Source organism: Peromyscus leucopus, chromosome 17, assembly GCF_004664715.2.
Source record: "Peromyscus leucopus breed LL Stock chromosome 17, UCI_PerLeu_2.1, whole genome shotgun sequence".
Taxonomy (NCBI): Eukaryota; Metazoa; Chordata; class Mammalia; order Rodentia; family Cricetidae; genus Peromyscus; species Peromyscus leucopus.
The window spans coordinates 12,899,355-12,925,506 of record NC_051077.1 but is presented as its reverse complement, the minus strand read 5'-3'; the positions used below and the strand labels follow the sequence as shown (position 1 = coordinate 12,925,506).

Below are 26,152 nucleotides of genomic sequence, written 5' to 3'. Positions count from 1 at the left end.
GGCTTTCCCATTGCAGTCTCTTACAACTTCACTGTGCGCGCAGCTTAACTACGGTCGGGTAGGGGCTAGAGAGAGCGACTCAGCAGTTACGAGCACTGGCTGCCCTTGCAGAGGGAAGTGGGTTCCCAGCACCCACATGGCAGCTCACAATCATTCTTAACCCCAGTTCCAGGGGATCCATGAGTCCTCTTCTGGTCTCTGCGGGCACCAAGGACACATGTAGCCCACGTATATGCGTGCAGGCAAAAGACTCAAGTACATAAAATAAAAATAAATATGTAGTGGGTAGCCATTCCTGCTTTGATCTGGAAGTTCCAACCCCCACTGAGACCTTGGCAACTGTCACGCCTACAAGGCGGGGCCAAGGGAGGACCCTGGAGACCCGAGATCCCGATGGGCCAGCGCTCTCTCTGTTCCGGGACCCTGGACCGTGGAGGTTGACTGAGCAGAGTTCTCCAGAGAACACCGCTGGACTGCGATACACCTTCCCCAGACCCCGCGACCTACCTATCCCTTCATTTGTAAGTTACCCACTAAATAAATCTTCCTTTTAACTATGTGGAGTGGCCTTAATAATTTCACCAATATCAATAAGTCTTCAATAAATAAGTACAGAACGCTTCCTATTTATTGCCTCTGCACCGCTTGACGATAACCTCCCTGTAGGTGGGGAGGGTCTTCTCCCTTGCTTTGACTCCCCAGTGTGTTCTGGCTCATTTATGTCTTTGGTTCTGCTAATGACTGCAACCCAGAACAGCATTCCTATTTCAGCCACGGTACCATCCAGAAAGTCTCACACTCTTCCCTGGCCCTGTCTCACTGCCGTCTGTACACACAGGCTCCCCCACTGGTCATTAAACAGGCCCCTGACAGCTTCAAAGGACAGCCCTGTCAACACGGCCGCCATCGTCATGTGCACGCCGAAGTCTGTGACCCACTCTGTGCCAGCCTTCTCTGTGACCAGCCCCTAACTCTCAAGCCACACTGCCTGTTGACAGCAGAGACATCCCAACGGTTCTCCTCCAGCTCCCTCAGAAGCCATCAGGTATCTTACGAGCAGGAACAACCCCTTGGGGACTTAGAACACACACCACAGGCCAGGGGGGCCTCATAAGGCTCCCGTGCCCCATCATGCCTCCTGGTTCTCAGCCTCCTCCAAGTCCCCCAAACAGGCCACCTCCAAAGCAAACTGTTCATCAAGCCCCCAAACAAGAACTGGGTGACAGAGTCCGAAAAGGCATGTGTTCATGACTGCTCACGCCATAAGAAGATGCATCTCCGGAACAGCTTTCTGGAAGCCAGAGGCCAATTATCAAGTTCTTCTTATGCTAGAATATCGCCTCTAAATCTATATTCATGACACTTTTCCCCACCGCAACACCCCCCTTTTTATGACCACCCGAGTTAAAGACCTAATTACATTGTTTCCCCAGAAAAACAAAAACAAAACCATAAACGTATCCTCCGACAAGCCCTTTCGTATATGCATAAGCAAGTCCAAATCAACCCAGGTGTTTTAGGCATTTCCCCAATCGGAGAGGAGCCCTTTGCTCCTCCAAGGAGGGCATCTTCCCAGCAGCCCCCATCCCCCCTCTGTTTCCTCAGCTCAGGGGTCCAGCTGACCCTCAGCCTGGTGTCTTACCTTGTTCAGGCAAGGTCGGGGCTGGCCTGGCCATGCAGAGTGCGGCTGTGACCAGCACAGCCCAGAAGAGGAGGCACCTCCAGCTCCACATCCCAGTGCTGCACTTAGAGGTCGGTGACAAGGCTCCACACCTCCATGGATACTCCACCTTGAGCTTGATCCGCCTTCTCAAGCTGTCTCTGGGGAAAGAAACAGCAGCTGTGATAGAAGTCGGGGGGGGGGGTAAGGGGGGGGGCAAGGAAAAGAAGAAAGGGTATCGTGCCCATGGTCAACCTGCCCAGAAGGATGCTTGAAATAACTAAGTGCTTTTTAAGGTGCAAAAGGAATCGAACCTATCCCAACATCAAATCAGAGGTAACGGGCTTAAGTTTATAATGTCGTTTGTCCCCCAATGGGGGCACTTTGGGGAAGGTGATGAGCTCTTTAAGAGATAGACCCTTATGGGAGGTTTTAAGCCAGTTGGGCGCATGCATGCCCTTGGAGAGGATTAGAGAAATCCAGTCTCACATCCCTCCTCGCCCTTTCTGTTCCTGGCCATGAGTGCGTGGACAGCCCCAAGCAAGCCCCGAAGATTCTTTTTCATCCCACCATCAGGTGTGCCCCAAAGCAACCTGTCAACCGTGGACTGAAACCCACAAAACCTTTTCTCTTTCTAACTTGATGACCTCAGGCATGCTGTTAGAGTGATGGGAAGCTGGGTTCCACCCTTCAATTCCTCAACTATGCTTTGAGTACAGACCAAGTTGCCGAGCTGGCTGGGACTGTCACCATGAAATAAATCCTTCCAGATAGATAAAAGCCTCGCTCATTTATGGGAGGAAGTGACGGACCTCATGAAAGTCCCCAGAGCCATATTGTGAGCAAGGGCTTTGGAAAAAGGGTTGTGCAGTTAGTTTCAGGTCCCAAAGACTTTCAGCGATGTGGGTTACTGTCGACATGGCCAAGTCCGAGAACCACACCACATACAAGCAGTCCCCCAGATGTCATGGAAATGGCACCAGGAGACCCCAGTCACAAAGCTGGGTGCAGTGGAGCACTCCTGTAGTCCCAGCACTTGGGACGGAGGCAGGCAGATCTCTGAGTTCAAGGCCAGTCTACACAGAAAGTTCCAGGAGAGCAGGGATACATAGAGAAACCCTGTCTCAATACCCTGCCCCGCAAAAGAAACCCCAGTCACAAAGATACGGATCTCTTAAGATGCAGGCACACAATACAAAGGCAACGAGAGGCTATTAAGGGCCTTCTGAAGCTAGGGAGGTTAAGCAGAAGATGCTGAAGAATCCCAACCACAAGGCAGACTTGCTTTCGTCGCCACCCCAAGCTTGGGAATCGGATGGGTGGCTACATGGCCAACGGTTGCCCCACCAAGGCTGAGGCTGCAGCTACAGCTCAGGCCCAGTCCCAGGCTTCAGTTCGAGCTCCGGCTCAGGATCCCAAAGGTGTCTAAGACCCTGTAAAAGCCAATAGGAAAGCAGACGGACCAGTGTGACCCCACCCCTCCACCTCAATCCCAGCCACACATGCACTCTGTAGATGGTTGCTGTCCTGTGCAAATTTAAAAAACAAAACAAAAAAGCAGATCCTTCCTCAAGTTTAAGTATTGTGCAATCATTTCAAGAGACAAGGATTTGATGACTCCCCCAGGCACAAGACTTCATCCCATCCGGGACTGACCAATTCGTCTGGTGAGGAGCAGAGAGGTAAAGAGTCAGGAACAAGTCAAGAAACAGAAGGCATGATGGGTGGCAGTGCACACCTTTCTGAGTTCAAGGCCAGCCTGCTCTACACAGTGAGTTTCAGAACAGCCTATGTATAAGAAAAGAAAGAAAAAAGAAAAAGAAACAGGAGGTAAGTAGATCACACAGAATATGGAGACCCTGCTAAATCTCCATGAACAACATGCAAGAAGATGCTAGAAGAAGCCTCCCCCGCCCCCCCAACAGGGATGGAATCCAAGACCGTTCACAGGCTAAGCAAGTGCTCTACCCCAGAGATCCATCCCCAGCTCTCCAGGTCTTTCTTTGTGCCTCTAAATAGTTAAGAGTCACAGGCACCTCCAGTCTGACCAGCCTCCCTCCCAGAGAACACACGCATCACCACGACTTAGGGTGAGGACAGAGCAGGACACTGGGAGGCGGATCCAGCTACCTGAGGTTGGATGGTGATGGCTGATGTCTGACAGCCATGAGTGGTGGGGGATGAGGGCCCTCCACACAGTCAGGCACAACTGACTTGTAGCCCTAGCTAAAGCCCTTGGCGATTCTTGGGTTTATGATGGCGATTTATTTTTGATATTTTATCTTATTTTGTTTTTTTTCGAGATAGGGTTTCTCTGTGTAGCTCTGGCTGTCCTGGAACTCACTCTGTAGCCCAGGCTGGCCTCAAACTCACAGAGATCCGCCTGGCTCTGCCTCTGGAGTGCTGGGGTCAAAGGTGTGCGCCACAACCGCCCGGCTAATTTTTTGACATTTTAAATGTTTTCTTTATGACTGTTGCATGCATGCATGTGAGGGCATGACTGTGTCTGTCACAGCACACATGCAAAATTGTCAGAGGACGACTCCATGATGTAGGCTCTCTCCTTCTACCTTTACAGGGGTTGTGGGGACTGAACTCACGTTGGCGGGCAGCCATCTTTCCCTGATGAACCATCTCACCGGCCCTGTGGTGCTAAAATTTAAAACAACTTCCTAGGGTCCTAAAGAAGAGATAATCGATGGCAAAACATCTACCGAGTGACAAGAACTTGCTGGGCACTATGTATGGGGGTAACCATCTCTGTCTTCCAGGGTTTTTTTTTTTTTTTTTTTCTGTCCTCCAAGGCTGCAGGAAACCATCTCAACTATTCAGAGACTCGGCCTCCGGAACATGCCCTAATGTGGTGTGAGCCCTACCTCCGCCTGAACCAGGCAGGGCCCCCTCTCCAGTGAGTCAGCCCTGATTGGCAGAAAACCCCTGAATTCTTGGCCAGCAGAACATGTATGCGCTACCACTCGCTGTCTCCAAAGGCTTACTAAAAAAAAATTAATAATTTCAAACCAAAAGTGAAGTAAATATTTCTCTTCTGGTTTTTTTTTTTCCCCCTTCTTTTCTGAATTTAGGAAACGGACTAGAAATGGAAGGAATACTTACTGACTACTCTGTGGACTCTACACAAGTAAAATACCTTTATAACTATAAAACTTACTGTAGTCCCCCTCTGTTTCTAAGGGATAGTACTAGTCTCTACTAAGAGAGGAAGAAACTGAGGGTCCAAGAACTTAAATACTAAGCCGGGCAGTGGTGGCACACACCTTTAACCCCAACACTCAAGAGACACAGGAAGGTGAATCTCTGTGAGTTCGAGGCCAGCCTGGTCTACAAAGCAAGTTTCAAGACAATCAGGGCTGTCTGTTACACAGAAAAACCCTGTCTTGGGGGGAGGAGGGGAGAGAAGACGGGACTTAAGTACTTTTCCCAGGGAAATGGAGCTGTTTGTAACACTAGGACTTGATCCCCAGGTCTGGGGGATATTAATTCAAGATGGGAAAATGCAAATAATTTGGCCACACCTAACTGAGATCCAGCTCAGAGGAAGAATGACCGCCTAGCATATGGGAGGCCCTGAGTTCATCCCCAACACAGAAAATAAAAAAAACAAAAACTAGCTCTCCACCCGACGCAGACACAGGAGAATTCCCATACGCTGGAGAAACCCAGGAGATAAGGACAAATGCAAGCTAATACTGGAAATTACAAGTTCCTGATTCTGTTCCTTTGGTGGGCAGAAAGACCGTTAGGAACAAATTCCTCAGGGCCCTTTGGGACCCAGGGTCAGGCACAATCTCAGGCCAGGAGAGAGAAGTAACACTCACCCAAAGGCGCCTCTAAAACCACATCTCACATTCCAAAGATACGTCTAATCAGTATACGCCTGTTATCAGGAAGGTACACTTGATAAAAAAAAAAAAAACCTGAGTCCCACAGTACCCCTGACTACTAAATCTCTAGTATCAGCAGAGGGTGGATGGGAGGAGGTGGTGTCATCGTGGGGTGACTGATTAGACCGCAGCAGAGGGCAGCTTCCACCTGTCCCCCTGTCCCCCGAGATGTCTGCCCACCTACCTCCTCCTAGGTATCTAGCCTATCTCCTTCCGTCCCCGGTGATGAATGTACTTCCGACTTCTGGCACCTTCTCTCTGACTCACTTCCAAAAGAGGTACCAGGTTCCTCACGCCTCTCCCTCTCCCACCCTCTGGGCCTCAAACTGCACAACAAAAGGATGCTATAGACCCTCGGCCTCCTGGTACCAGCTCCGGGGATGAACGGGTTGCTAGGTACATGTACCTGGATGTACACGCTCTCTCTGCCCACCTGTAGAGCCTTCAGTGAGACAAACCACAAATCCAAATGCTGTTTGGAGTCCTGGAGGATGGACACCTTAGCCCTTGGGAATCGCCTCCTTCCTTCACTGATTGACAGATGGGACCTGTAGCCTTGCAGGTGTACACAGCAGTTCCCCCAAAGTGCTCCATCTGCTTCCCCACCAGTCTCCTCCACTATCAGTTGAGGCCCCCCCAGAATTCAAAGCCCAATTTGCCTAGACAAAGAGGTCTTAAAGTGAGGGCAATGAGGAGACCGCATGACCTCAGTTTTCACACTTGCGGGAAGGCTGAAATATTTGTCCCGACGACATCCGGGTGGTTACACAGACCAAATGGACAGTGTGAAAGAAGCTGAGTGTGTCTTTTGTAAAGTACTTATGCAACAGGAGTTTCAGTGCCTCTAGTGGGAAGCCGGGGCCTGGAATACTTGGCCCTGGCACTTCAAATTCTAAAGATATAAAGAGTCTATTAACACCAAATCTCTTGGTCTAAAAATGATGCAAGAAAACTGGATGATGCGTTCAGGGCCAAGTATCCATCATCATCATCATCATCATCATCGTCTTCGTCTTCCTCCTCCTTTCTCTTAAGGATTTTATTTGCATGAAGGCATGCGTACACGTGTGTACGTGTGTGTGTGCGTGTGCGTGTGTGTGTGTGTGTGTGCGTGCGCGCACCACATTTGTATGGGTGCCCAAGGAGTCCAGAAGAGAGGACATCACATCCCCTGTTGCTATAGTAACAGGAGGTTATGAACCACCTGACCTTGGTCCTGGGAATGGAACTCTGGTCCTCCTGAAGAATGGCGAGAGCTCTTAACAGCTGAGCCATCTCTTTGGCGCCTGGGTCTTCATCTCCCTGTTTTCTAGAGAAGGCAGTCAATGGACGGTTCCATTTACGACCCTGCCACCCTGGGACAGTCAGCGTCCCAACCTGAAGGAGACCAGAACATCTGTCCTGGAAGGAGGCAGCACAGCGAAGAGCCTGCTCTCTCCAGCCCTAGTCTGACAGAAGAAATAAGAACAAACTTGCATCCAGAAAAATCATTTTCAGAATGATGTACGTGTATGTTTTGCATGCTTGCCTGTCTGTCTGTCTGTGTACCACGGGTGTGCCTGCGGCGGCCAGAAGAGAGCTTCAGATGCCCCTGAAACTGGAGTTGGAGATTGTGAGCCACCATGTATGTGGGGGTGCTGGGAACCAGACCCAGATGCTCTGATAGAGGCAGCGCTCTTCACCCCTGGGCCATCTTTCCCGACCCCAAAGCCCTTGACAACACGCTCCTGTGAAACACACGCTTCCCCCCTCCCCACAGGTATCTTTGCACACTCCATCTTCACAGCCTCGACACTCTAGACTCAGTTGGCAAATCTGGTGACTCCTGGCCACATGCAGCTGTTGAGCTATTGAAATATGGCTCCTGCCAACTGGGGTGCGCTAGAACTGAAAAACAGAAACTGTTTGTGAATGTCTCGCAGGGGGGAAAAATGTAAAATATCTTACCATTATTTTTTTTTTTTATATTGGGGCCAGGTACAACGTGTACTTCAGCACGCTTGAAGCACTGGGCTCAACTGCCAGCACTCCCAAATTTCTTATATTGATGACGTGCAAAGGACGATATTTCAGAGATGACAATAATATGACAGAAATACTAAAAAGCAATATGAATACAATGTACTCCTTTTTGTTTGTTTGTTTGTTTTTTTGTTTTTTTCGAGACAGGGTTTCTCTGCGTAGCTTTGGAGTCTGTCCTGGAACTCACTCTGTAGACCAGGCTGGCCTCGAACTCACAGAGATCCGCCTGGCTCTGCCTCCCAATTAAAGGCGTGCGCCACCACCGCCCAGCCAAATGTACTCTTAAAACCCAAACAAGTAAAAGTGGATGCCACCTGTTTCTTCTCACCTACTTCCAAATGAGGATGCTATCACCCCGAAACTGAAGGAGGCTCCCACAGTATTTGCAGATCTGTGCAAGTGCTCCTCTTCCACGGTAAGGGCCGGGGCCAACCTCATCAGTGAACCCCATCTCACAAAGCTCTGCTTCCACAGGCCGCCCAGCTCCTCAGCCCTGTCCCTCCGATTTCCCGGTAAATTACCAGACCTTTTCCCATGGTGCTTACGTCACCTTCCTGGACGATTCCTACTCATGCTCCCCACCCTCTTCTCTCCCCGAGTGTGCTGGCTAGTTTTATGCCAACTTGACACAAGTTCGAGTCATTTTGGAAGAGGGAACCTCATCTGAGAAAACCCCCCACCAGAGTGGCCTGTGGGCTAGCCCGTGATGTCTTTCCTCGATTGATGATGACTGATGGAGGGCCCAGTTCACCGTGGGCAGTTCCACCCCTGGGCTGGTGGTCCTGGGTGCTGTAAGAAAGCAGGCTGAGCAAGCCATGAGGAGCAAACCAGTGAGCAGCACTCCTCCATGGCTTCGTCAGTTCCTGATGGCAGGTTCCTGCCCTGTTAGAATTTCTGTCCATGACTTCCCTCCATGATGGACAGTTTCCTGGAAGCGTGAGCTGAAATGAACCCTTCCTCTCCCTGTCACTTTTGGTCACGGTGTTTCCTCACAGCCACAGAGAGCACGGCAAACCCTGACAAAGATATCAAGAAGCTGCAGGCTTCTGGGAAGCAGGACCGGCTTCTGACCGCCTTTCCCAATACCCTCGGCCCTCAGCATGTACATAGGGCATCCATGTTAGAAAGGAGGACTGGGAGGCTGAAGAGACAAACCCAGGCCTAGGATCCTCTCTGTGAAACGTCTGGAACCATGCATGTTTCAGGTTTAGAAGTTGTTCTGATTCTAGAGTATTTGGAAAGGCTTTGCCAGGAAAGATCCAAACGTAAAATCCCAAATGTCTTACAGTCTGAAACTCTTTGCCGACATGACATGAGTGAGCATCTGGGAGTCTAGGTTTCTCAACCTGTATATATTCGTCAAGAAAAAAGATGAGATTATGGGGTGGGGGGACAAAGCCAGTTCCCTGTGCTAACCAGCCACACTCTAGTCTAAACACCACCACCAGAGAAATGTTCGAAACATCTGGAGGCCCCAGAATTGAGGGCTGTGATACAGAAGTATGAATCCCTCTAGATTGGGATAAGACAGAGGTAACTTTCCCCTCACATCACTTTAATCAACATTGTTAAATGCTAGGGTAGTTTTGCCTACAAAATTGTTAACTGCTACAAAAGAAATGCTAAATTACGGGGCTGGAGATGACTCAGCTTGCTGCTGTCGATGAGGACCATGGCTCGGTTCTAGTGAGTTGGGTTCTGAGTTTCTGGGACACGTGTTCATACTCAGACACATGCTGACACACATAGATAAAAATAAAATAAAGGGAAATGCTAATTGCTTGTGCGTGTGTGTTTTATGAAGAAGTTTGATTTATTAAAAATAGTTTCCTAAGCATTGAGATTAAGAGAAGGAAACACGCTTTCAGAAAGAAGGACACACCCAAGAGTACTCTAAGACCAAGTGACCAGGTTTATTTCGCATCTCTGTGAAAAAGTATCCAAATGATTGGCACCAAGGCTGGGGGGCGGGGGCGGTTAGATCAGTAGTAAAACTGCTGGCCTAGCAAGTACAAGGCCCTGGGTTCAGTTCCCAACACCGCTAAAACAAAACAAACTCGTGTGTGTGTGTGTTCACACATATGAAAAGTATCAAGAAATCTTTTACATTGAAAATTATTAATAGCTGTATGGGGCACGTATGTGTGTATCATCTCACTCCCACTCAAGAGGCCAAGGCAGGAATATCTCAAGTTTGAGGCCAGCCTGGCCCTATAGGAGAACCAGACTCAAAAACCAAACAGGGGCTGGGGAGATGGAGAGTTCAAGAGTTTCCAGCACCTGCTGCTCTTGAAGATCAGGGTCCGGTTCCCAGCACCATAGGGTGACTCATGACCCCCTATAACTCCAGTTTCAGGGGATCCAAACATCCTCTTCTGAACTCCTCAGTGACCAGAAATGTAGATGGTACACATACATACATGTAGACCAACACTCATACACATAAAATAAATGCATCTAAAAACAAACAAACAAAACCCAGTAACAAAAATGCAGCCAGTGAGACAATGTAGGAGGCTTAGCTGTGGAGACAGGACGCATGCGTGCAGCGTTGCCATATTCTTGGAATCCCTTACCCAGGTGAACATTGTATTTCCAGCTTGGTGGGGCGAGGGGATGCCCACAAATGAGATGTCTTCCTGGGGGGTGCTAGTAAGTAAAGAATTCCTATTTAAGGACAGTGCAGACTGGAGGGGGAAAACCAATATCCCATCCCATATGAGGTATTTGAGTCTCTGGAATCACCAGCACCTTCTCTAAAGACCCACATCTGGACTCCCGGGGTGCATTTAGTTAGACCTCTTCCAGAGCCCTGGGAAAGAGAAATGCAAGACGAAAGTTTCCCAAGAGGAAATTAAACTCCTCTTAAGTGATGAAAGTGAGGCCTTTTCAGAGCAAGACGTCAGAGTCAATTCTCACTTCTTTTCCTCCTGCGGCACAGGCAGGCCCAGACCTTCCAGGGAGGAAATGGGGTCCTCGAGGGGGCCCCTCCCAGGGCCCATACTGGCTTCGAACTCAGCATGTAGGATGGCCTTGAACTCTCGACCTTTATACATCCCTCCAGAGGGCAGGGAGGACAAGTGATACTGTATTCTCTCAGAAGCTCTTCAACAGCCGTTTGGATGAAAGAGATGACAAAAATTGGAGGAAAGAAAGGGCCATTGGGGCCAGCAAGACAGCTCAGCAGGTAAGGGAGGGGCCCTCTGAACCCACATGAGAGGAGAGAACCAAGCTCTCTTTTAAAATCTCTCTTAAAAAAAGATTTTATTTTCCATTACCCATATATGTGTGTGGATATGTGCATGCCAGTGCAGGTATCTACCGAGACAGTAGATTTCCTGTGAACTGTCTGATGTGCGTGCTGGAACTGAACTCGAATCCTCTGGAAGAGCAGCCAGTGTTTTTTTTTTTTTAATCTCCCCCCCCCATAGGGTTTCTCTGTGCAGCCTTGGCTGTCCTGGAACTCGCTCTGTAGAGCTGGCCTTGAACCCAGGGAGATCCACCTGCCTCTGCTTCCTGAGTGCTGGGATTAAAGGTGTGCATCACCGATGCCTGGCTGCAGCCATTGCTCTTAACGGCTGAGTCATGTCTCCAGCCCCAAAACCAGTTCTCACAACCTACTCTCTGATGGCCACTGGAGTGGGGGGGGGGGTGGAGGTGCATACACAGAAATGAGCAAACAGATGAAATGTTAAGAACAAAAAGAAGGAAAAAAAAAGAATAGGGCCTTTGGAGACACTAGCTGCTTGCTAGTTCTCACGAACAAATCTTTTAAGAGTCTTGAATCAGGCCAATATCACGAATGAGCGAAAAAGCAGATCGCTAACAGCAAAGTCTACAGATTGTCTTTGGTCCCCAAGGTTCTGGAGCGTTCTGCCTACCCAATGCTCCATTCAACTTCCTCACCTGGAGTCCATCCTGAATAAAGCTAGTTCTGGTTTAGGGTGCCCATCTGCATTCTAATCTTCTCTTGTAAGGAGCCGGCGATGGCATCTGTGATGCCCCTCAGTTCCTTCCGCTCCTTGCTGTTCAAAGGGTACCAAAGGGAACTGAACCTTCCAACACGCTTCACGGCCTGAAACACCTTGGAACCAAGGAAAGCAATGCCCACATTGCTCCAACCTCCCCTGGTAAAAAACACCCTTGAAACTGGCATTGGAAGTACACATGGCGCTCCATCCATGACCCCCGCACTGAAAAGCTTGGCACTGCGTTATGACTAAGAGCAAAGGCAACATATTTCAAGTAGCTTGTCACTGGTGAAAGCCATAACTGTCCCGGCTGCAGCCAAGCCCCGGAAAGCGTCCCGGTCCCCAAACACTCAGCACTGAGGGGTCAGCAGGGTCTCAGGAGTGTGTCCCAACTGGGGACATACATAAACAAGCCATTAGGGAGGGAGTCGAGCCATGAGGACAGTTGGCCGGTATTAGTTGAGCTTGTCGGGCCTTAGGTCACTGAAAGGAAGGGACACCACCCCAGCGTGGGGGTAATTGGCCAGACCATGGCCGGTCCCAGGGCCCTGCTACTTGGCTTTAAAACAAGCCTCAGAGAAACCCGGAGCCTGGCCAAGAGAGGGAAAGAGCCACTTTCTGCTCCACCATCTCGGGGCCCTGGATCTACAATTTAGATACTCTTCCAAAAAAAGCACTGGTCCGGAGGTGCAAAGACCAGGGTACATCTGCGAAGGAAACAGTCACCTTAATTACCATGTCTAGAGAAAGTGCGATTTCATTACAGCCTCCAAAACTACCGCCCCAAGGAGGAAACCAGAGAAGTGTTTTCAATTTAAAAGACTGGAGAGGGTGAGAGGCACCAATTCTCCCCACCCTGCCGCCAACTCTGGACCCTCTGGACACTTGGCTGCCCCCGCCCCCGAAAAGAGTATTGCAAAAAAAAGTGGACATTCCATCCCTAGCCCTGAAGTCATTGTTTAAACAGCCAAACACTCCATTTTAAGTTTCCGAGGGCTGCAACCCAAGGAACTCACTGAAAACACGAGGTGCCTCTGGCTTGCCACAGCACCGGCCGCCGCACCCTGCTTGCTCCCGCATCGAGGACGGGGCCCCACGAAAGGTGGGCTCGCCGTGTCCACACCGGACAGACGCTCCAACTGTAATTAAAGGGCGAGGCGATGCTCTGGTTCCAGTACGCGTCAAGGCCTATTTTGGCCCAGACCCACCGCCAAGGGCCACCTCTTGCAAGCAAGGCGCTCCCAAGTGGGTCCAGGGAACTATGGCTCCATCTCCCAAGATGATTCTTCGGCACAACCCCCAACCCCCGCCACCCATCCATCGCTCGCCACCAGCAGGAGAGACTAGTGTGGAGGAATCCAAAATCACTTGAGACCCAAAACTTTCCTTTCTCTTCCAACCCAAAGCCTCCTCTCCACGTCTCAAATTTTAAGGGGTGGTGGTGGTGGTGGTGGTGGTAAGGACTAGTGAACAATCTCAGTTTTAATTTAGGAGGGGGAGGGGGAGGAAGAGGGATGTTTAATAATGTGGCTGCGGTGTACCCGTGTAGGGTGAAACGGAACCAGATGCGGCAGCTACATCTGGAAATGGGGGGTTGGGTAGGGGAGAAAAAAACGCCGTCGAAATGCTTTGCAAATGAGTTAATAGCTTCTAGGCCCAGAAAGAGAGAACTCCTCCTGCACTCCCAAGGTGTCCTGCTGCTTCACTGGGGGCAAATGTCTATTACAAACCCCACTATTAAAAAAAAAAAGAGTCAGTAAATTCCTCCAAAAACATGGGTACTCGCCTGTCTCATCCGGCCGGCGACACCACTGGAGGAGGCGCGGGAAGCGCGGAGAGGGGGTCTGGGCCAGAGAAGCAACAAGCGGGCAGCGGAGGGCTCCGCACCGGACCAGCTCTCCTCCCTCCCCCCACTTCCCAGAACGATCCGGACCCCGCGGCCCCCTCCCCTTCTCCAGATCCCTTCCCAAGTCCTCTAGGTCTAAGACTTAAACAGAACATCACCACCACCACCACCCCCTCGGAAAGGGGGAAATCTTTGCTCGTTCTCCGCTAAAGCCGATTCAGCCATTTGGTGACGCCACCTCCTTCAAACCTATTCCAAGACAAGCTGGCTTTCCCCGCCACTTCCTTTCCTCCATCAAGCCCCCCAACCCGGACCCCAGACTTGCCCGGACGTGGAAAAACACTTGAAAAAGATCCCAGATGTGGGGTGGTGCGCTCAAAGCCACCACCGGCTGAATCGGGGTGAATCCTCACAAGAGGACCAAAAGAGATGGAGTGTGTACACACACACACACACACACACACACACACACACACACACACACTCCACCTCGCAGGCAGTTCACTCCCGCCCTCCTCCCCAGTCCGGGAACCCACGGCCTCCGCCGCCTTCTCCCGGGCCGGGAGGGTCGGGGTCTGGACTTGGAGCGTTGCAGCTGCCTCGCCAGCTCCGGAGCGCAGAGTTGGCGGAAAAGTTGGGCAGCGGGCAGCAGCCGCGGGCCCCGCGCGGGGAGGGGGCGCGGGCGGCGACGCTGGCCGAGGGAGGAGGGACAGGGGCGCCGGGGAGGGAGTGGAGCCGGGGAGGAGGGGGGGGGATCGGAGGAGGGAGGCGCGGGCTGCGGCGGGCTAAGCGCGGGGGCCGCTCGGGACGCCCAGCCAGCCGGCTCTGCGGACGCCGGCGACTCTTACCTCACTTGGCGCTGCGGTCCCGCCTCTGGAGAGCTCGCCGTGGCGCGGCGGGTGCCTGTGTCTTGCGCTCCAGCCGGTCGTCCCCGGGCTCCGTTCAGGTCCTGGCGGGGTCGCGGGAGCTCCGCGGCCGAGGCACGACTCCCGGCGGCACTCGGAGCCCGGCGCCTCCAGCCCGGGCGGGAACAATGGAGCCGAAGCTGGTGCCCCGGAGGCGGGGCGGGGGGGAGGGCTCGGGTCCGCCGCCGGGGGTCCCCAGATCGTGCGCCCCCAGCTCTCCAGAACGCGGCGGCGGCGGCGGCTCCTCACGCTTCTGGCAGCCCGGGTTCCATCGCCCCTTCCGGGGGGGCCACGGCGTGCAACTGACTGCAGCACTGGTGTGGTGCGCCCCGGGGACCGGAGAAAAGTCCTCCGGCTCCGCTGCTTTTTCCAGCTGCGGCGCGCGCTCGCGGCCGGGAAAGGCGAGGTCGCCGCAATGCGCTAAGCACAGGGTCCGTCCCAGTCCGGACGTTGCGGCCCAGCTCCCTGCGCAGCCCGGGTCCTCGGCACGCAGCGACTGCACCGGCGTCCCGGCTCCGGTTCGGCGCCACCCGCTGCCGAGGGCCCCGCAACGGTACCCGCAGGAGCGCTCCGAGCGCTGTGCGCCGGCGAGGCGCGAGGGCTCGCTCTCTCACTCCCACCCGGCGCTAGTCCCACCTCCTCCTCCTCCCCCTACAGATGCCTGCTGGGCCTTGTAGTTCCCAAGCCCCAGCCCGGGAGAAACCCGGAGCCCGGCAGATCAGCTTTACAGTTTGGGGCTGGCTTGAGTATCGCCTGGAGGGCGCCCGAATTTCAGGCCATGAATAAATCAGAAATTTGGGGATGAGAGTGTGTGTGTGTGTGTGGGGGGGTGAGTGGAGGGGTGGGGTGGACTGGCACTCTTGAAGCTGCACTTGGCAACTCCGTCTTCCGTTATCTGTGTGCCTTGGGGAATGAGTTTGGTGCTCTAAATCTCAGTTTTCCATCTGTAAAAGGGAGATAACAATGCACCAAGTGGAGGTAAAAATAGGACCCTCACATGGCTCACAATAAATACAAGTTGTTTTTATTGATGGATGAGTCGGTCTTCCCCCTCAGACCCTTTCCTGGGATCTCAACTTTCCCCAGCCACATAATTTAGGTTTTGTGGTTCACTCTGGAATGGACCCTGCAAATTCTACAGTGCCGTTCTTGGTAGCCTCAGAAATCAACAGCTTTCAATGAATGCTCAGGAAGCAAGCAAGAAATGAGTGGTGTAGGAAAGGAGGGCTTTTGTTTGTTTTGTTTTTGTTTTTTGCTGAGGAATTAACCAGAGCCAACCCAGAGACCCTACAGTGTGCTACTATGGCCCTCAATGAAAATGGCTGAAATGCCCTTCCTACCAGATCCATCCACAGAGCGGTTAATCTGTAGTTCTTTAATCCAATGGGCATGAATCCTGTTGGGGATGTTGAAAAATATAATACTTGGTCCGGCTTGCACATGCGGAATCGTGATATCCCCATGAAGCAGGCTAAGAATTGTAAGACAGTTGGTAGGGTCTTTACCTGACCTGCAGGGACTCAGTTTCCAGCACCGAATAAGCCAAAAGTGAAGTTGCACACCAGCCATCCTAGTCCTGGGAAGGTGGAGGGTCAGAGGCTCAAGGTCGTCACTGGCTGTAGAGGAAACGAGAAGGCAGCCTGTGCTGGAGACTCTGTCTCAAACAAGAGGGAAAAATAGGTTGGGGTGCAGCTTAACTGGGAGACAGAGTTTTGATTCCAGCACACCCTAAACCTGAGTGGGTGGTAGAAGCATGTTGACTTGTTTCATAGCAATGAGGGGGCAGGGAGAGGGACTCTGCAAATTTTCCTACGGGTTCATGGTGATCGTGATGTGCTGTCTTGGGGGGGGCGGCGGGAACGGACCATTGGAAGGATGGGAAGTCCGCCACACTGTGAAGAATTCTTCCACCACTCAAAGACTTTGGACATGTCATGCATCTGATAAAATCAAGTCAGAGGTGTCCCTATGGGTCTCCCCCATGAGAGTCAGACTGAGCAATGAGTGTCAGTGCACCAAAAGGGTGACGCAAGTCAAAAGCCACTGTGAGAACTGTCCCCTCAGGAACCCATCAACAGAGTGAGCAGTGACAGCTGGAATACCCAACTCTCTGGCTATCCCCTCCGCATTGGACAGTTTTCTATGTGACCACCAGATGACAAAATAGTAAGTTATATGATATTACCACATTTATGTCCGGTGGAGGGGAAGAAGGGCTGGAGTTTATTGATTTATTGACTTTCAGGTTGTTGTTGTTGTTTGTTTTGGTTATTTTGAGAGGTAGTCTTCCGCTGTAGCCCAGGACAGCCTGAAACTCACTCACTTATGTAGCCTCAAACTCAACCCGATCGTCCAACCTTTGCCTCTGAGTTATAAGCCACCAGCATGCCGAACAAAGCTGGATGTTTAGCTCAGTGGTCGTAGGTCCCGTGCTTAGCTTATACAACCACCCAGGGTTCAAACTGGAGGAGAGGGAGGCGCAGAGAGAAACACGTTTACTGAGTGCCCAGAAAGTAAACATTCGGTAAGTACTTTCTGAGCAAATGAATAATCAAAAACTAAATAAAAGGCAGAAACGACAGCCAATATTTAAGGGTTATTACCCTATAAGCATATCTCGGCTCCCAGTCAGGTCCCATTTATCCTCTCACAGAAGCTGCCCAACAGCCTTCTCTGTCCCCCCCACCCCCCCACACCCCCGGCACCTGGAGATGCTGCTGCCCCCTGCTCTATCTACTGATTTAATGAAAGTTTTGTTAATTTTCTTCCTGCTTGGTTGTTTCTCTCCAGCAAGCTTCTAAACTGTCCTGGGGCGGTGCTTTCAACAGTGCATCTCACCCTATCCCAAGAGATTTTTCTTGAGATCTGTACAGCTGTTGTTTGGGGCCTGGATGCATGTGAGAAACTTACCAGAGGAAGATACCTACCACTTGAGGTAATGATAGGGAAGGTGAGTCACGGGAATGCAGACCTGACTAAGAGCCAACCATCCTTCCGCCTTGTTCCTCCGGACAGTGTGTTGCGCTTCATCTCAGTAGTTCTTCTGATAAAGATCTTTTTTTTTAGACCAGATCTTACTATGACTTCTATAGCAACCTTCCCCAAAGCAGGGATTCAGGACTGCACCACCAGGTCCTTCTAAAACAAGAGGTTTTTAATACAGCCCTGGGCTGGGGATTTGGCTCAGTGACATGCTTGCCTGGGAGAGTTCAGGCTCTCTCTCTCTCTCTCTCTCTCTCTCCCCCCTATGTGTTTTATATAATTAAATTTATTAAATATTATAATAATTTTATAATCCGGTCCTTTTAATTTTGATTTCTTTTGGAACATCTGAAGAGCATGTAGAAGCTAGAAGTTGAAAAATATGCCCTTGCTGTAACTGGAAGAAAAAAAAAAAATCCACGTGCCTTTTTGGAATTGAGGTGCAGAGTTTGGCACCGGAAATGTGATCCCTCTATAGATTTAAGGGAATGGGAACCAAACGCGATTCCTCTATAGATTTAGGGGAATGGGAATCAAAATGAGTAGTCAGCTTGCTAGCTGTTGTCTGTCCGTCCACCTGCTCTCCCGGAAACAGCTAGAGAGAGGCTGGACTGGAAGGTGACAGGCCCAGAGGAGGCAGTGGTGTCCCCAGATCCAGCCAGGGCGTCTGCTTTTCCCCCTGAAGCATTGCTCCGGGGGCCTGCGACACTCCTGCCCGCGACATTCCCGCCCCGGCTCTGTGCAGAGCCGCAGACCCTGGCAGGAGCCGGCGCTGCTCCGGGACGCCGCAGGCCACAGGGTGGGGCAACTGCGACTGCGGCGGCCCTGGGCCTGCACGGAGGGCGAGGGCGCCTGGCAGTTGTCTCTTTACCGGGAAACGTAATCTTCCCTCCGAGATAACAAAGAGCTGGGAGGGTCAGGAAGGGTTGGTAGGCCCCTCGCCTGGCCAGTAGGTCGGCAGAGGGGGAGACAAAGGCCCCTGCGCTCTAGGGCCAGGGATAACCAGGGGGCCTGCTGCCTCTGGGGTCTGTGGGAGGAGGAGGAGGAGGGGCTGGGGTGCGGAATACAAGTGGGGAGCTCTCCCCAGTGCCCCGGCTGCCTTCTTTGTTTTGGAACACGGCTGCAGATCCTCCCCTCTGCCGTGCTAGCAGGAAGGCAGGAATTCTACAGCAGGGCTCTCTCTCTCGGAGCTGTTAACTCGGAAATCAAGCGTGCCCACTGGGGCCGAGCAACCCCTCCTGCTCCGGCCATCAGTGCTTCCTGGTTGGAAGAGATGAAGCGGAGGCTCCAGGTCCCCGTGTGATCCCCTCCTCGCCCCCGCCCCGCCCCCGCCCCAGCCCAGCCCGCTGGAGTCCTTGGAAGGCTGGGAACCAGCCAGGCTAGCTGGGACAGCCATCGCGGGAGGAGATAGATGCAAGAGCTGAGGACTGCCATGGCCTTCCGTTAAAGTGGCTGGTTCACAAGTCCTGGGTAGCCCCTTGGCCCTTCCGTAAAGTGGCTGGTTCACAGGCCCTAGCTAGCAGGTGGGCCGCTTGTGCCTTTTGCCCCAGGCTCCTGGAGTTAGGGACAGCAGCCAGCTACCATCTGGCCGCCATTTGGTGACCCCTGGCTGTTCCTAGCGCAGCATCAGTGAGTGAATGAAGGGGGTGGGGGGGGGAGTGTCTTGTTTGGCATGATGTTTTTGTAAATAACTTTCGGTTCGTTTTATATGCTGAGAGTGGGGAAAAGGAGCTGCCATATTCATTTCTCTGAGGCCCGAGAGGAGGGACATTGGTGTGTCGGGCTCTGCTGGGCATAGCCTCTTCAGAGAACGGATTAGGAAAGGCGATGCCTGAACCTTGAAAGATAATAGACACCGACCGAGCACCCAGACTTGCCTGGAATGGTGGAGGCTATCAGGCCCAGAGATATACGGAAGGATGGGTTAGGGCGACATTGGGTCAGTTTTGAGTGTCGGTTCCGAATCTGCCATTCCCTTCTGCCCGTGTGATCGTGGCCAGTTTCCTTCAGTCCGTTCGTTCTCCGATGGTACCTTGAAGATTCCAAGAGCAATTCTTGATATTATTGAAAGGATTAGATGAGATACTGCAACAATGCACCTGGGCACGATGTAGGTGCAGCATCAATACCGGCCATTGTTATGATGTTGGACCGGGAACTTCCTTTCGGCCCAGGCCATCTCTTTTGCAGCCTAGTTTCTAGCTTCTGTACGGCTTTTACTATCCACTCTGTACCTCTCTGCCTGCTTGAAATTCCTTCCTCTAACACCAGCTTCAGAAAAGGATACTTTCCACTCTTACTTCCCTTCCTTTTGGCACCCCAAGATAAGCAGGCCCGCTTTGTTAGGGGTCATGAAGAAAACAGAAACATGTATGGAAAAGCAAATCTGGAGAACCGTGGTCTCTGGTCTACCTCTCTCCAAGTCCCTTCAGAACTCTGCCGCCAGCTGAAGGCCGAGTTGGTCTTTTGCCCTGTGTTTTCCTTCAGGACACTCTGAAGTTTCCCATCCTCCAACTCACAAACCTTTCCCAGCTAAAACCAACAATTCATCCAAGGCTGGGAGACAGGAGAGATGACAGAGCAAACACTTTGCATTTCTGAGAAGCCCCAGGGTGGGTGGGGAGGTGGAGGTGGGGGTGTTTCTAAGGCTTCTGCTCTCCCTAGGGACAAAGATCAAAGATTCAGGGTTAGACCGAGACCCTTGGGGATTGAACTTTGAAGTGGATTCCATCCAAGTTGTAACCGATTTCTGCTAGGTGGTGGGTAAGAACTTTGGTGATATCGGGAGAGGTTGAGCTAAAAAAATAAATAAATAAATAAAAATTAAAAAAAGGCAATGGAGCTGAAGATAACAGAGTGGTTACCTAGCATGCACTAGCCCTGGGTTCGATCCCCAGCATTACATAAACGGGATCCCCAACACCAAGTAAATGGAGCATGCTTATAATCCAACACTCAGGACACAGAGTAGGGAGGATCAGTAGTCCTGGGTCATCCTCCTGCCTGGGTGAGTGTGAGACCAGCATGAAGCCCTGTCTTTAAAGGGGTGAGGGACAAAAGAAAGAAAAAGAAAACAAAGCATCCGGCCACAATAATCTTTTCGATGAGCTCATCACATACTAATAAAGGCCAGAAGGGGGTGTCAGATCCCTTGGAGTTAGACTTTCAGGCCGATGTGAGCTGCCCGCCAGGGATGCTGGGAACAGAACTTGAATTCTCTGGAGGAAGGTGCCCAGTTTTGAAATTACGGAAGTCCATGATTTATTTTATCACGTTCCCTGTGGACTAGTTAATGAGAATGTACATTGTATCCAATGCTTTTCACTCACAAACAATCCTGTGACAGCTATTATTGTATACATAGAACACAAATTGTCATGGGTCTCTAAGGGAATTCAGTTTCACCTTCTCATGAATACCAAACTCTGTAGGCACCAAAAATCCAAGGATGCTGGAGTGCCTTATATAAAATGGATACTATTTGCATATATCACATGAACTTCTTCCCACCTACTTCAAATCACCTCTGGAGTACTTATAATTCTCCTTTTGTTTGTTCTGTTTTTCGAGACAGGGTTTCTCTGTGTAGCCCTGACTGTCCTAGAACTCTCTCTGTAGCCCAGGCCGGCCTCAAACTCACAGAGATCTGCCTGCCTCTGTCTCCCAAATGCTGGGATTAAAGGCATGTGCCATCACCACTCAGCTACTGATACTTGTTTTTTTGTTTTTTTGTTTTTTTTTTTTTTGGTTTTTCGAGACAGGGTTTCTCTGTGTAGCTTTGCGCCTTTCCTGGGACCCACTTGGTAGCCCAAGCTGGCCTCGAACTCACAGAGATCCGCCTGGTTCTGCCTCCCGAGTGCTGGGATTAAAGGCGTGCACCACTACCGCCCGGCTGATACTTCTTAATATAATGTAAATGCTATGTAGATATTGTTATACTATATTGTTTAGGGAATAATGGAGAGAGAAAAATTTGTGAATGTTCAGTAGATACAATCTGAAAAAATATTTTTGCATTCTAGGCTGAACCTATGAATGCTGAACCCTTGGATATGGAAAATCAACACATTGGTTCATCTAGAATATCTAGAAACTCACAACATTGATGGACTAAGTGGCAAGTGGATCAGTGGGAGCAAAGAGCTTTAAGACTACGTCCTTTAGAACTTGAAACGTTCACCTTGGGAGCCAGTGATACTGTTTAGCAGGTAAAGATACCAGCTGCTGTGGATGATGACTTAAGTCCAAGCCCAGGCCCCACATGATAGAAGCAATTAACTCCTTCATGCGGTCCTCTAACCTCCGGAAGTATGCTGTGCACGCTGACCGGTTTTGTGTCAACTGGACACAAGCTCAACGAGTCATTTGGAAGAGGGAACCTCCATTGAGAAAAGCCTCCATCAGCGTGGCCTGGGGTGTCTGTTCTTGATTGATAACTGATGGAGGGCCCAGCTTACCGTGTGCAGTGCTGCCCGTCCCTGGGTTGGTGGTCCTGGTTGCTATAAGAAAGCAGGCTGAGCAAGACATGGGCAGTGAGCCTGTTACCTGGAAGTATAAGCTGAAATAAACCCTTTTCTTCCCAAGTTATTTATGATCATGGTTTGTTTGGTTTTTTTTTCCACTTATAAGAGTTTTATTAGAGATAAAGGTTCAGAGAGTGCGCAGGCCTGTGGGAGAGACACGTGCGTGGAGAAGAGGAAGAGGAGAGAAGAGAGAGAGAACCGGGAATATGGCGCTCCGCTTTAAAAACCGGCTGGGGGCGTGGCCAGGTCACGTCACTTCTCCACGCATGTGCGTAGATCGCATGGTCACGTTGGATCATGGTTTTTTATTGCATCAATAAAAACCCTAATTACAATATAATGGTACACATGTGCCTGCATGCTGCATAGGCATAACACACACACACACACACACACACACACACACACACACAATTTTAAGAGTTGAAGAGATGGCTCAGTGGCTAAGTGCATTTGTTGCTCTTGGAGAAGATCTGGGTTCAATTCCTGGTACCCACATGATGGCTGACAATTCTTCATAACTCTAGATCCAAGAGACCTAGATGACTCCTTCTGATCTCCAAGGTCACCAAGTACACATCTGGTACACATACATACTTGACGGCAACACACACACATAAAATAAATCTAAAAAGAAACAAAGTAAAATGTAATTTTAAACAGCTTAAAGAAAATTTTACTATATACCTGCAACTTCTCCCTAACCAATTATTTCTTCCCCCTGTTCTATTGAAACAAAAAACATGGTGATCTGTTAACTAACATGCTTGTAGCAGGCCTCCTTGAACCACCGACCAGCTCCCAAATCAAGCCATGGAGACCTGAGTTAGCCTTTGCTTGTCCCACTATCTCTTACAACTGATTTTAACCTGTTTCTCTTCATCTATGTTTTGCCTCAGGGTTTTTTTTTTGTTTTTTTGTTTTTTTTTGGTTTTTTTGAGACAGGGTTTCTCTGTGTAGCTTTGCGCCTTTCCTGGAACTCACTTGGTAGCCCAGGCTGGCCTCGAACTCACAGAGATCCGCCTGCCTCTGTCTCCCGAGTGCTGGGATTAGAGGCGTGCGCCACCACGCCCGGCTGCCTCAGGGTTTTTTACCTTTCATTGTATACGTCCTTCCCCATGTCTGGCTGGCTGACAGGCCCTGGGGCGTCTCCCTCTCTTTCTCTGTCCATCTCTTTTCTTCTCTCCTGAGCCTAGATTCCTCCTCCTACTTATCCTCTCTGCCCGCCAGCCCTGCCTATCCCTCTACTGCCTAGCTATTGGCCATTCCACTTTTTAGTAGACCAATCAGGTGCCTGAGGCAGGCAAGGCAACACATCTTTACACCGTTAAACAAATGCAGCATAAACAAATGTAGCACACCTTTACATAGTTAAAGTAATATTCTGCAACAATTACTAATAATAGTTGTCTTTGGGGGTGTGACGACGTCTCTCTTTAATGTACTGTGTTTATTTATTTTGGATTTTTGAGACAGGGTTTCCCTGTATATCCCTGGCTGTCCTAGAACTCTGTAGACCAGGCTGGCCTTAAACTCAAATATTTACCTGCCTCTGCCAGAGTGCTGGGATTAAAGATGTACATAACCACCATCTGGCTTCTTTATTATATTTAATTTTAATTTAATTAAAAAATTTTTAAGGCAGAATCTTACTGTGCAGCCCTGGCTGACCTGGAATTTATAATCACATAAAAGAGCCAGGCTTGATGGGCGGTGGTGGCGCACGCCTTTAATTCCAACACTCGGGAGGCAGAGGCAGGCGGATCTCTGTGAGCTGGAGGCCAGCCTGGTCTACAGAGTTCCAGGACAGCCAAGGCTATACAGAGAAACCCTGTCTCGAAAAACAAAAGAAAGCCAGGCTCAGAAAGCTGCAACAGTCCTTGTGCTGGAAAGGTAGATAACTGGAGGGTTCCTGGTCTAAATGGCCTTGAACTACAGGTTCAGTGAGAAGCCTTTCCGTGGAAAACACGGGGAGAGTTATTGAGGAGGACTCTTGACATTAACCTTTGGCCTCTGAATGTGCAGGTACACCCATGCACATACAACTGTAAGCACTCATGTGGATATACACAAGCATACACCTACACATTTACACAATAAACAAAGTAAAACAAAACCCCCAAATCTACGTTGAATGGAGTCCTGGCTAGTTTTATGTCCACTTGACACATGCTAGAGTCATCTGAAAGGAGGGAGCCTCAGTTGAGAAAACGCCTCCATAAGATCCAGCTGTAGGGCATTTTCTTAATCAGTGATTGATGGGGGCGGACCCAGCCCATGATGGGTGGGGTTATCCCTAGGCTGATGATCCTGGGTTCTATAAGAAAGCAGGCTGAGCAAGCTATGATGAGTAAGCCAGTCAGCAGCACTCCTTCATGGTCTCTGCATCAGCTCCTGCCTCCAGGTTCCTGCCCTGCTTGAGTTCCTGTCCCGAATGTCTTCAATGGTGGACTATGATGTGGAAGTGTAGGCCGAAATAAACCCTTTCCTCTCCGGCTTGCTTGTATGTCTTGGTGTTTCATCACAAGGAACAGAACCCCTAAAACAAGTTGCCCCCGGCACAGTGGGGTATTGCTGTGACAGACCTGACCATGTGTTTTGGGGGAGGATTGTGGAAGGACTTTGGAACTTTGGGCTAGAAAAACTATCGAGTGTTGAGAGCTCAGTGAGCTGTTCTGGGGGAGCTTGGAAGATAAAAATGTCGAGAACAGTGCAGACAATGGAGGCCTGGCTTAGGAAGTTTCAGAGAGAAGCAGACTCTACCTGGCCATTTGTGTGCCGAATCTGTGGTTCTGGTCAGCTGGGGCTGAAGAATCGGCAGCGATTAACAAGAGACCAGGACCACTAAAGCAAAACCTTTGCTTTACTGGGACAGTGGATGCTGGTCTGCTGGAGCTGAGAAATTAGCGGTGATTAAGAAGAGAACCGTATCACTGAGATGGAATCTTGGAAGTGTTTCCTCAGAGGCAGCACAGAGAAGCTGTGTTCCAGAGGTGGTCAAAGTTGTACCTTTGTGCTGGCAGCTGAACTTGGTAGTGTAAGAGTCACTCAGGTGGTGCAGGTTTTGAAGGCATGAAGAGGTCATGGAGAACAGCTGAGGCTTGGCACCGTGAGAGGTCAGGAGAGGCCATGGGTGAAGGCAGAGCCAGAGTAGCAGTGGAAGTCCCAGAATGGAAGGGGTCATGGAGAAAAGTTGAGACTGCCCCATGAAGAGAGCCCAGGAGAAGCTATTTATTAATGAAAGTGCAGCCCAGTTGCAGCAGAAGACCCTAGTATTTTGGAGATGCCAGGACCATGGGATGACCACCCCTCACCCCAACAGTAGAGTGGAGCCAGTTGGAGCTTAGAAAAGAAGCTATGTGTGCTGTGATGGTGTATTCGAAGAAGTGACCACCCCCCTCCACACACACACCCTGTGGAGGAGCCCTGAAGACTGTGAGTGAATTCCAGATAATTGGACATTGAGTTATTTGCACAAGTGGAGTTTGGTTTTGCTTTGATCTGATTGTTATGGTGCCCTGGTTGTTCGTCTTGAAGTAAGAAAACATTTCACTTATTTTTTTATTTTATGGAAGCCCATAGTTGAAAGAGTGCATTTTAAAATCTTAGGTTTTAAACAAGATTTTGAATTTTTTGGTTTTTTTTTTTTTGAGACAGGGTTTCTCTGTGTAGCCCTGGCTGTCCTGGAACTCACTCTGTAGACCAGGCTGGCCTTGAACTCAGAGGTCCACCTGCCTCTGCCTCCCAAGTGCTGAGATTAAAGGTGTGTGTCACCACCGCTGGCTGAGACTTTGGATTTTTAAGAGACTGGATTTTAAAGTGAATTTGTAAACACTGTGGGTCTTTTTAAGTTTGCAAAATGTTTTATATTGTGATGTTGATGTCAATGTGTAACCTTGGAGATAAACAAGAAAGGAAAGGTTATGGCTTCATAGTGATATGCTTATATGTCAAGCTGACAAGAGGTCAACTGTCCTGGCTAGTTTTATGTCAACTGAAAGGAGGGAACCTCAATTGAAAAAAATGTCTCTATAAGACCCAGTTGTAGGGCATTTTCTTAATTAGTGATTGATGGGGGAGGGCCCAGCCCAGTGTGGGTGATGCCATCCCTGGGCTGGTGGTCCTGGGTTCTAGAAGAAAGCAGGCTGAGCAAGCTCCTGCCTCCAGGTTCCTGCCCTGTTGGAGTTCCTGTCTTGACGTCTTCAGTAATGGACTAAGATGTGGAAGTGTGAGCCAAATTAAATCCTTTCCTCCCCAATCTGCTTTTTGGTCATGGTATTTGGCCACTGCAATAAAAACCCCAACTAAGATAAATGGTATGGTGTTTAGGCGAGAAGAGAA

General features: G+C 50.3%; 2 protein-coding genes and 1 pseudogene across 13 annotated transcripts in view; 1 reads left to right on the top strand and 2 right to left on the bottom strand.

Annotated features, from left to right (window-relative positions):
- Fgfr1 (fibroblast growth factor receptor 1) overlaps nucleotides 1-14,884 on the bottom strand; it is a 58,460-nt gene extending 43,576 nt beyond the window's left edge. For 10 of the 12 annotated variants that reach the window (XM_037211655.1, XM_028854812.2, XM_037211654.1 and 7 more), the window contains exon 1: nucleotides 1,643-1,821. In XM_037211655.1, coding sequence (XP_037067550.1) covers nucleotides 1,643-1,733 — 91 coding nt within the window. In that variant the 5' untranslated portion in view covers nucleotides 1,734-1,821. Of the gene's footprint in view, nucleotides 1-1,642; nucleotides 1,822-14,249 lie in introns of those variants that run through there. The other 2 variants (XM_028854813.2, XM_037211658.1) reach the window with 2 other exon arrangements.
- Nucleotides 1,795-15,159, top strand: LOC119089211 (heterogeneous nuclear ribonucleoprotein U-like protein 1). Its single transcript, XM_037211659.1, has 2 exons — nucleotides 1,795-1,821; nucleotides 14,250-15,159. Exon 2 carries the CDS (start codon nucleotides 14,435-14,437, stop codon nucleotides 14,981-14,983), a length of 549 nt encoding a protein of 182 aa, XP_037067554.1. The 5' UTR covers nucleotides 1,795-1,821; nucleotides 14,250-14,434; the 3' UTR covers nucleotides 14,984-15,159.
- A 3,045-nt stretch (nucleotides 15,160-18,204) lies between these two features.
- The window catches only part of LOC114681344, an 80,823-nt pseudogene continuing 72,875 nt past the window's right edge, over nucleotides 18,205-26,152 (bottom strand).

Excerpts from the sequence above, each read along its gene's own strand:
- LOC119089211 (XM_037211659.1), top strand. The coding sequence starts at position 14,435 with ATGGAGCCGAAGCTGGTGCCCCGGAGGCGGGGCGGGGGGGAGGGCTCG.